We start from the raw sequence: 11189 nt of genomic DNA on the forward strand, positions 1-11189 counted from the left end.
AAGCTATAGTTGGTCATCCTGTTCAGAATCATTTTATTAATACTGGGTAAAATGGTCCTTCCATCCTGAAATTAGTCGTTAATTATGTATTCACAAAAGGGAGGTTAAAGAAATGGTTTTCTGTGGCATGACTGTGCAGGCCTGTAAAAACTATCAAATCTATGCGCCTCGTCCGAAGGCCAACTGGAAATTTCCAGCAGAAGCTGATTGGCAGATTTACGCATGGCGATCAGAGAGGTATTGAAGTACAAAACTGCAATTTCTGTATCCCTTGATTCAACACCCAAGGGATTACAAGTAGCTTCTTAAGGTGAGTAAATATGTTGAAATATCACTTTCTTAGACACCTTTAACATAAATATGATATTTTGCACCGTGTATTTTCTTTTTTGTTTAATATAAAGTCCTTTTTCAGGTTGGTTTTGTTACTCCTGTTGTTTTTTAAACTGACTCCATCCCTATGTCTTGCTTCAAGCTTCAATCAAGTTGACAACAGTGCCAAAAAAAAGCTTTAAGAATTGTTATGAACATTTTTATTGACTTTATATTAACACTAAGAAGGACAGACTATGGCCTATATTCTAATTTTATTGTGATATTTGATGAACTCAAACATTATTGGTTTATATATCTGGTAATCATCTTTCTTTGCAAAGTATATAGCCAGCTATTTTCCACCCAAAGATGTGTATTGACATCAAAGCATTTTATTTATTTATTTAATTTTTTTTTTTAGAAAACTTGAATGATTCCTTTTATTCAGCATTCCGACATGAAAATACAACGTGGAATTGATTTACTTGGTAGTGTAAACTAGGGACTATGGAGGACCAAGTCTTCCATATCTAAAAATAAATACAGAAATAAATAAATGCTCAATAAATAAATAAGCATACAATTAATTGCCACCAAATTAATAAATGTAGGTAGAAATTAAATTATACAGTGAGACATAAATGTATATATCTCTTTTAATTAGCTTATTTATTTATTTCCCTTTGTAATAATTACCTTATTTATTTATTGTGCATTATAATCTTCAACTTTATTTATTAATTACTTATATTTTTTAAGTATTTATTTATGTGCATGTTATAATATTTTTGTCTGTTTTATTCTTCCTTTGTATTTTTTTACCCTATATATTTCTGTGATGCTATTTATTTCTGCCTGTCCTTTTTACATTTCTGTATGCATTTCTGCCTCATTATGCAAATGAGGAGGGGCTGTGTCTTAAGGGCTCAACTTCTTCCCATTGGTTGGTTAGCATTTTACTGCATCGGTCAAATCTACATAGCTTTTCCCCGCACTAAAGCTTAAGTAATGTCAAACTCATCAGGCAGACGTTCAGTGTCAGACCTCTTAAGGAAAGCTGCTAATAGACTGGAAGAATTAGAACGCTGTACATTTGGGATCTGAATGTTTTTTTTATGGTTTCAGATTCGGCTTTTCCAGATCAATAACTCATCGGCGAAAAATTTATTCTACAAAACAGACACCTCTCTGCAACCACAGCAAGGCAGACACTGAGCTACAACCATAGTTTCCTCAAAACGAGTCTCCCATCGCGCTGGGTGAATTACATTGGACCCTATGCAGAGCTCGCTTGATACGAAAATACTGTAGTTGATTATAAAAGGCACAATATGAATTATCAGATTCACATCCAGGCAATAAAAAGCACTACAGATTATCATTATTCTATCCATGTTGGTCTAATTTGTGAAGGAGGCGGAGTTTCATCAAGCCGATCCAACATTTCCCCCTCAGCTGCAACACGTGGGGTTCATGCTGCGTCTTTACGCATGATCCAGCACCGCAGTGAAGTTGGTTTGAATTTGGATATTGGACATTACAGCTCCGCGCAGTCAGCGGGATCTAGCTCATGGTTAATCCGGTTGAGGGACTCCGATTTCGGCCAGCGTCTCTCAGATGCTCCCTCCTCCCACACGCGGTGGCGCAGTTAGAGACCGTCAAAAAACTTTTGAACCATGCACTCTTGAGAAATAAAAAACAATAAATGTATTATCTTGTGACCAGCTAAGATAAACTAATATAAATTGATGTCAATAGATAAAATCTGTAAGGCACATTTGTTTTTATTCATTTTTAAGCTATTTTCAATTTTCAAGACAAAAATTGGGACTTTTCCTTACAGGTGTTTTTTAGTGGCTTGATTTTATTTTAGTTTTGTCTTAGGTGGTCACAAGATACGGAATTTATTGACTTTTGTTTCTCAAGAGTGCTTGATTCAAATGTTTTTTGACGGTCCCTAAATGCACCACCGCGTGTGGAAGGAGGGAGCAGCTGAGAGACGCTGGCCGAAATCGGATCAGCCATGAGCTAGATCCTGTTGACTCCGTGGAGTCAACGGGACTTTTATAATCAACGACAGTATTTTCGTATCAAGCGAGCTCTGCATTGGGTCCAATGTAATTCACCCAGCGCGATGGGAGACTCGTTTTGAGGAAACTATGGTTGTAGCTCACTGTCTGCCTTGCTGTGGTTGCAGAGAGGTGTCTGTTTTGTAGAATAAATTTTTCGCCGATGAGTTATTGATCTGGAAAAGCCGAATCTGAAACCATAAAAAAAAAAACATTCAGATCCCAAATGTACAGCGTTCTAATTCTTCCAGTCTATTAGCAGCTTTCCTTAAGAGGTCTGACACTGAACGTCTGCCTGCTGAGTTTGACATTACTTAAGCTTTAGTGCGGGGAAAAGCCATGTAGATTTGACCGATGCAGTAAAATGCTAACCAACCAATAGGAAGAAGTTGAGCCCTTAAGACACAGCCCCTCCTCATTTGCATAATGAGGCAGAAATGCATACAGAAATGTAAAAAGGACAGGCAGAAATGTAAAAAGGACAGGCAGAAATGTAAAAAGGACAGGCAGAAATAAATAGCATCACAGAAATATATAGGGTAAAAAAATACAAAGGAAGAATAAAACAGACAAAATTATTATAACATGCACATAAATAAATACTTAAAAAATATAAGTAATTAATAAATAAAGTTGAAGATTATAACGCACAATAAATAAATAAGGTAATTATTACAAAGGCAAATAAATAAATAAGCTAATTAAAAGGGATATATACATTTATGTCTCACTGTATAATTTAATTTCTACCTACATTTATTAATTTGGTGGCAATTAATTGTATGCTTATTTATTTATTGAGCATTTATTTATTTCTGTATTTATTTTTAGATATGGAAGACTTGGTCCTCCATAAGGGACTTTGGTGTAAACCGGATGTAAATTCTTCACTCGGCGCTCTCCGCTAGCCTGCTCGGTGAATCGGTGAGAGACTAGTCTGGCCTTGTCTCCGGTTTGTTGCGGTTCACTGCCGCGGCTGCTTTTGAACGCTGGTACTTGAACAGCACAAGGGGAGGTTTATTTCTCCGGACTTATCCGCAGGAGACATAAACGCCGAGCTCCGGGCTAAGGATGTCCACCGCACTGGAGAGCTACATCAACCGTATCCTGCTGCTGTTAGCCGGCTAACATGCTAAACGAATGTCCGCTTAAAATGAATGCAGACGTGCTAGTTAGCTTAGCCCGCTAGCATGCTAACTCCCCGTTAAAAAGAACGGAGACGCGAAAGCTAGCTTAGCGAGCTAACTAATGATCACATTTGGTTAATTATATTAACTGGCAGCATTGTATACAACAAGGAGCCAAAACGTCATACAAATATTAATATAAGAAAATCAGAGAACTCGTTTCCTGGTTTTGGGAACCTAGTTTTAATATATGAAAACACTTTGATACTGATATAATGTTGGAAACTTGTTTTTAAACAGTTCATGCTTTAATATTACGCATGTTTTAAACTGGATTGAATATGGAACAAAGACCAGAAGGATAACATAATATCCAGCCTTATAGTTTTCAGATAGATCGGCTGTAACGTCATTAATTCCATTTTACTGTTTGCTTCCAGCCTCAGTAACAGTTATTCAATAAAGTCGAATATTTGTGACAAGTTTATTATTTCAGTAATTCAGTTCACCAAGTAAAACACGAATAGATAAATGCAAACAAGATGTGTGTTTTTTAAGTAATCTCTGTTAATTGGAATGAATTTTTTACAAGTTAAAAATAAAATTTATGATTAGAATATTAGATCAGACCAATAAAAAAAGACAACTTAATGCAGAAACGTGGGCTTAATAAAAAGTATATTTATCACCTGCTTAACAGCTATTTTTTAACAGTTATAGTTGGTATGAGATAACCTATAGAAAAAATATAAAGGGATTAACACTATAATTGACTCCTAAAAAAATGCATAACATGATATAAATGTTTTTATTTAAAACAGAATTATTTTTTTATCCTGGTCCAAAAAACATTAATCAATAGCTGTACTAATTTTACCAATATTTCTTTATTAGTTTGATTTGGACTCAAAGCAAAAACTAAAACGCTTGATAAACTGTCATTTTCAGGTGCTTATTTAAGTTCTGCGGCATAAGCTATTATTTCTTGAATAAAAATGCTCCAACTGAGTCTGTCGTCAGCTGCTTGCAGCCTATAAACCGGAGCGTTTCCTTTAGAAGAGTCGTCTTTTCCACAGCTGCAAACATACAAACAGCCACATCAGTCTAAGCGGGTGGAAAAGCCTTCTTTCAGCCAGCTGATCGGCATTTAACAGTAACATGTGGGGGAGGGGCAGTGCTCTATTACACTTGTGGCTATAAAAGGTGTGCTGCAACATTTTAGGGTTTTGGAGACAAACTTGAAAGTGTCATGAAACTGTTGATCTGGATGTTTCTTTAATTCCTGCTGCTTCAGGCACCGTGGCCATCGTCACGTCAGACGGCAGGATGATCGTGGTGAGTAAATACGAACACGTTAGCTGGAGGATCCGCGGCCTATTTCTAATTTAGACTAGTAGGTTGGTCAGCTTTATGAATTTTCTGACAGTAATTGTGGTAAAACTTCCAAGATCTAGGGCTGTGCATAAAAATCGATGCAAAGATTAATATCGATGTTTTTAAAAACGATTTAATTTAATATTGATATTCTGGCTTTCAATATCAATATACCTCCCAACCCCTTGGGGGCGTTATCACAGCACGCCATTAATGTTCACAGCGAGGAAGAGCAAGTGAGATGAATTTGCAGAAGGATTTTAGAAGATTTTAAATATGATATTAGGCTGGTTTTGTTGATTTAATGACTTTCAGAATTAATTTGAAAGTAATAAATATCGATATTGGAGTCAAATCAAATCAAGTTAAGCTATCTATTGAGAATCGTATCGAATCAGCTCATCCTAGATACCCAGCCCTACCAAGAATGGCAATATATTTCAGTTTGGCTTTCTACAAATAATTAGATCGTGGTAAAAATCTTTGTTTATTTTACTTTTGGTTTAATCTTTTAGTATTAAAAGACAAGGCCGGTTAGACCTTGTCTGACTCAGTGTCCTCAGTTGATTTGGCAGAAGAAACAATTATTGCAGCAAGTTTAAAATGAGCAGCGGCATCAAATGTCAAGTTTCCAGTCTAATAGGAAACTACTGATGTGATCTCTGAAAACACAAAAGCTTCATCCTGTTGCTCTTCTACACCAACTCTACTTTCTTTTAAACGCTTAAAGCAAAATGTGGAGGCCTCAGAGTTGGAGGGTAAAATTGCACACGTGTCACATCCACCGTATTCTTCGGACTATAAGTCGCATTTATTTAGAAATTTATTTCACACAAACCAAGACTAAAAACTGACATTCAATCTGGTAAATCAATTTATTAAATTAGACAGCTGCATCCACAACCGGCTGAATAATAGGGAACATACCTGAGAGGTTGAGTGGAGTAAATTAGCATAACAAGCCATCAACTCCAACCCGGAAAGTTCTCGTCAGCACTTTACGCTGAAAGTTGTCAAAATTACAGCTAAATTAGACCGTGAGTGTAACGGTGCTACATGCTAAGCTAACAGTGCGACACGGATGTTTCATAGCGACATGAAGTTTACTAGCATCACCAAAGTTGTAAACCGAGCTGTAAGCTAGCGCTAGCTGCTGTTAGCTTCATAGACAGCCAAGTAACAGCGTTCTGTCGCAGTCTGAGTTATTTGTTGTTTATAAGTAAATGTTTTAATACATTTTTAAGTGATACAGGAGCAGGACATTTTTCACAAGCCTAGTGCGCCCTCTTGTGGCTACATAAAGTAATATTTACTCCTTTCTTCATGCTGGTCAATATGAATTATCATTTAAAGGTATACTATGCAACCAGGGTTGATTTTCCAGCGAGGCTCCCCCCAGAGGGCGAAAGTAAAAGTGCACTGTCATAAAGATGCTCAGCTGTTCTGGTTTCTCCATCAAGCCAGGCGCGGTTGTTTTGAGCTTAGCAGACAGGCGAACGCAACGAAAAGTGGAAAAAACGGCAGTACAAACAATGACTAACACAGTGAAGGTATGAACATCAAGCTTCCCGCAGCGCTATCTTGGCAAGGCGGCCGCCTCGCCAAGCCGCGGCCGCCTTGCCAGTTTTTTTTTTTATTATTATTATTATTATTATTATTTTTTTTTTTTTTTTTTTATGTTGGCGAGACGCTACCGCCACCGCCTCGCCGCGGCCGCCGCGGTAGCGTCTCGCCAACATAAAATAATAATAATAATAATAATAATAATAATAATAAAAATAAAACTCGATATGCTTGCATGTTTATTTGACGTTAACACGCGGTTCTTTGTTGTTGCTTTGCGCGTGCATATAGTGAATGGCAGGGCAAAAACACATGGAGTTCTCGCCGTAAAGCAAGACTTCTGTGTGTGCAGGCCGAGGGCTCCTGCAATTGCAAGTGCGGTATTTCCCCCACAGACCCCCAGGGCGGCCGAGAAAACCTTTGTTCGACCTGAAATGACTCATTTAATCATCCAAAACGGTATGGAACACATTAATTAACTGAAAAATGTTGCATAGTATGCCTTTAAATTTGATATATAAGTCGCACCTGAATATAAGTCGCAGGATTGGCCAAACTATGAAAAGAAAGTGCGACTTATAGTCCGAAAAATACGGCAGTTGTATATTGAGACTTTTTCTTCTTGATTACGACGACAAAGTCGCTGATTTTCTGTGGTGAAATCCCTCTTTGCTCAGAACAGAGTTTTGTTTTCAGCGTGGACCGATGTTTGTCTGTTCAGGGGACCCTCAAGGGCTTCGACCAGACCATCAACCTGATCCTGGACGAGAGTCACGAGCGCGTCTTCAGCTCCTCTCAGGGGGTAGAGCAGGTGGTGCTGGGACTCTACATCGTCAGAGGAGACAACGTGTGAGTCGCATGTTTCCTGCCTAAACGAACAGAAACGTCTAAAATTCACTTCCGAAATGGAAAAAAAATCTGCTGTTTTTAAACAATGTTTTGAGTTTTGTGGTAATTATTTCTTAATAAATTTGCTCTGTTGTGATCACTCTTGTTTTCAGCTGCTGCTTTCATCGTTAATTCAGCTGTATTCATCAGAAGGATTGACAGAAAAAGTGATGTGACTCAAAAAAACTGGTATTTTAATGTTCAGTCATAGGGCTGGGCGATATAGAAAAAAAGCCTATCGATTAAAAAAAAAGGCATATTGATCGATATCGATAATTATTGAAAATATTTAAAACCATATTTTATGTGCAGCTCTGCCTGGACATTTTATGATATTGCTAAATTATTTAATTTTAATAAAGAACACAAATACAGAATTCCAATTAAATCTTTATTTAATCAACTTTTTTAACCATAACAGCATTTTTTTTAAGAAAAATAACTTAAGAGACCTGCGTTATGTTATTAAAAAAAGACTTTATTATTAAATAAAGACCTAAACAAATATACCAAATAAATAAATAAATAAAATAGCCTATTTAGGTGGGAATAGTACACTAGTTACTTCTCAGGTTTCATAATTGAGAGGCTGACGCAGGACTGATGTCCAAGGTTGTGGCGTGTAAGGACACAGGCTGCAGCTCATTTTGCACTGATTCCCAGCACTCGTTGCACAATTTAGGGAGCGCTGTTGGAGAAAAACTTGCGTCCCGGAACTTTATATCGCGGAGCTGCACAGCTGGCGCAGCAGCGCGTGCGGAGTGAGCGGCTTACGAGATGAAACAAGTTGGTTGCGTTACCAGACTTTGTTTTTACCGGTTTCTTGCAAGTTTTACAAATCACTGTGGTTTATCTCTGTCAGGCTGGCGAACTAGTGAAACCCCGTTTTGGGACCGTTTCCTCCGCCGCTCCTTGCTGCGACATATTCACGTGCTCTGTGTTGTTGTTTGAGAGGGCGGGGCTTAGTGACGGCGTGCCTGGGTCCGCGATTACGATTGGTCGAGAGGAAGTAGTGAACTAATATGATAGGCCGAAAGGAAGGAAAACTGTTTCTATCGAACTATTATCGACCCTATTTTTTCCTATTGCGCCACACGTCTATCGATTAGGGCTGAACAATTAATCGCATTTTCAATATAATCGCGATTTAAAAAAACGCAATTTCCAAATCGCAGAGTCTGCAATTTTTGGCTATGTAACAATTAGGGAATTAGACACGTCCATTAGGTGTTGGTAAAATGTTTAAAGTGGGTTTGCCTCCACATGGAAGGGAAGACAGTTGCAGCAGTGAGATAATCTAATTGTATTACTTGTTTTAGAGTTTATATAATCATACAAAGCATTAAGTTCTGGTCAATCAGTTTAATACATAGACTTGCTTGTTGGTTGCACTTTATGTTCAACAAGGATTGATGTCCAAATCAATTAAAAGCTGTTCTCTTGAATAATATTCTGATCAATAGAAACATTAAAAGTTCTTGTTTTAAATAGTCCTTGTTTACAAACATCTTTATTTAGACGCCATTTTTGTTGCTTGTGGTTAACGCAGAAAAAAGTCAAAATTGCAATTTTGGTTGAAATATATTGTAGGCAGAACGCAATCATTTCTGCTCTGAGTTTAGACGCTGCGGGTCTTTTAGCAACTAATCTGCACAGCGAGGAAACAAATTGATTTGTTGTTTGTATATGTTTAAAAATACATGATAAATTAAACTGGGGGAAAAAATCGCATTAAATCGCAATATTAAGAAAAAAATCGCAATTAGATTATTTTCCAAAATCGTTCAGCCCTACTATCGATCGATATATATTGTTATTGAATTATCATCCAGCCCTATTCAGTCGGACAAAAAATAGGCGTCGAGGAGCTCAGCTGCCGCTTTCATTGATTCTGTTGTATTTATATTGGACCTATTCACCAAAAAGCTTCTCTTAGTGGGAATTATCGGTAGCTTAATATTCTTATGACTTGGGGATTGAAGCTATTGCTGTTCTGCATTTGGAGAACAATTCGTGCTTCAGCAGACCAAGAGATCTTGGTTAACTTCTCGTCCAACATCAGTGTCTGACCTCACACATGTGCTTCTGGAGGAATGGAGAACTTTCTACATAAACTCTCCAGAACCTTGTGGACCGCCTTCCCATAAGGGTTGAGGCTATTATGGACTAGGGCTGAACGATTTTGTAAAATAATCTAATTGCGATTTTTTTTTCTTAATATTGTGATTTAATACGATTTTTTTTCCCCCAGTTTAATTTATCATGTCTTTTTAAACATATACAAACAACAAATCAATTTGTTTCCTCGCCGTGCAGATTAGTTGCTAAAAGACCCACAGCATCTAAACTCAGAGCAGAAATTATTGCGTTCTGCCTACGATATATTTCAATCAAAATTGCAATTTTGACTTTTCTCTGCATTAACCACAAGCAACAAAAATGGCCTCTAAATAAAGATGTTTGTAAACAAGGACTATTTTAAATATGAACTTTTAATGTTTCTATTGATCAGAATATTATTCAACAGCTTTTAATTTAATTCTTATCATCAGTCCTTGGTGAACATAAAGTCCAACCAACAAGCAAGTCTATGTATTAAACTGATTGACCTGTACTTAATGCTATGTATGATTATATAAACTCTAAAACAAGTAATAAAATTAGTTTATCTCACTGCTGCAACTGTCTTCCCTTCCATGTGGAGGCAAACCCACTTTAAACATTTTACCAACACCTAATGGACGCGTCTGATTAACTAATTGTTACATAGCCAAAAATTGCAGACCTCTGCGATTTGGAAATTGCGTTATTTTAAATCACCATTATATTGAAAATGTGATTAATTGTTCAGCCCTATGATGGACCAACGTCACGTTGAACCCTACGGATTAAAAGTGGGAGATTACTCAAGTTAATTTGCGAATTCATGAACGAATACTTTTAGCAACTTTTAGTGTACTAAGGAGATGTGCCTTGTGAATTTAAAGAACGTAGGAAAAAAAACCTTAAATCTCACATTCTGAGATTTAGCAAAGAGAAATAATTTTTGCTAATCGATTTAAGCGAAACAGGAGTTTAGTCTGATTTCATATCAGGCAGTGAGAGGGGAGAGAGATTGTGTGTTTTTATACCTGGTAATATTTCAGTATGTGGCTTTATCTGTATGCTCCATCGCTGATTATGGTCTGTTTGTTCGTTTTCGTTTCAGCGCCGTGATCGGAGAGATCGACGAGGAGACGGACTCCACGCTGGATTTGGGAAACATCAGAGCTGAGCCGCTCAACTCTGTTGTCCACTGACCGTTTAGTCTGCAGGACTCAGTTGTGTTCGTTTGCTAGATTTATGTGTTATCAGTGGAAAGCCGTCTTCTTGCTCTGATGTGCTATGTTTGTGGGATTTTTTTTATATAAATAAAGAAAATTTGTTCATTTTCTGCAATTAAACAGGAGACTTTTTTAATAAATATTTTTATTTATTAATTTCCTTGCCGGTTAGGTTTTTGTATTTGTGACACTTAGATCTACGTTACTTTAAAGCCTTAAAACAAATTAAGAATTTTATTTCGGAGACCTGTTCCTGTGATACACAAATTCTGGAGTACTATTCACATTTTCCCTGAAAAATTACCCTAAATACTTATTTAAACCCGTAAGGAAAGTAGAAAGTACATCGAATGCACTTTCCTTTCAGATCAAGCTCTCAAAATGTAAATTTTTTATCAATGTCGTTCAAAATAACTTTTAATGAAATGGCAAAACCAAAACTTGTGATATCAGGAATCAGTCTTACCCGCGTCAACAGGAGAAAACGCCTCGGCCAATGTCTTGTGAACCATTAAAAAGAATAGAGGGAA

The 11189-nt window shown here is 37.0% G+C and overlaps 1 protein-coding gene across 1 annotated transcript; it reads left to right on the top strand.

Annotated features, from left to right (window-relative positions):
- Window positions 1-3294: 3294 nt before the first annotated feature.
- On the top strand, window positions 3295-10779 carry lsm8 (LSM8 homolog, U6 small nuclear RNA associated). Its single transcript, XM_012868531.3, has 4 exons — window positions 3295-3486; window positions 4806-4846; window positions 7170-7297; window positions 10545-10779. The coding sequence occupies exons 1-4, from the start codon at window positions 3456-3458 to the stop codon at window positions 10633-10635; spliced, it is 291 nt and encodes a 96-aa protein (XP_012723985.1). The 5' UTR covers window positions 3295-3455; the 3' UTR covers window positions 10636-10779.
- Window positions 10780-11189: the final 410 nt, after the last annotated feature.

This window comes from Fundulus heteroclitus, chromosome 17 (genome assembly GCF_011125445.2).
Source record: "Fundulus heteroclitus isolate FHET01 chromosome 17, MU-UCD_Fhet_4.1, whole genome shotgun sequence".
NCBI lineage: Eukaryota > Metazoa > Chordata > Actinopteri > Cyprinodontiformes > Fundulidae > Fundulus > Fundulus heteroclitus.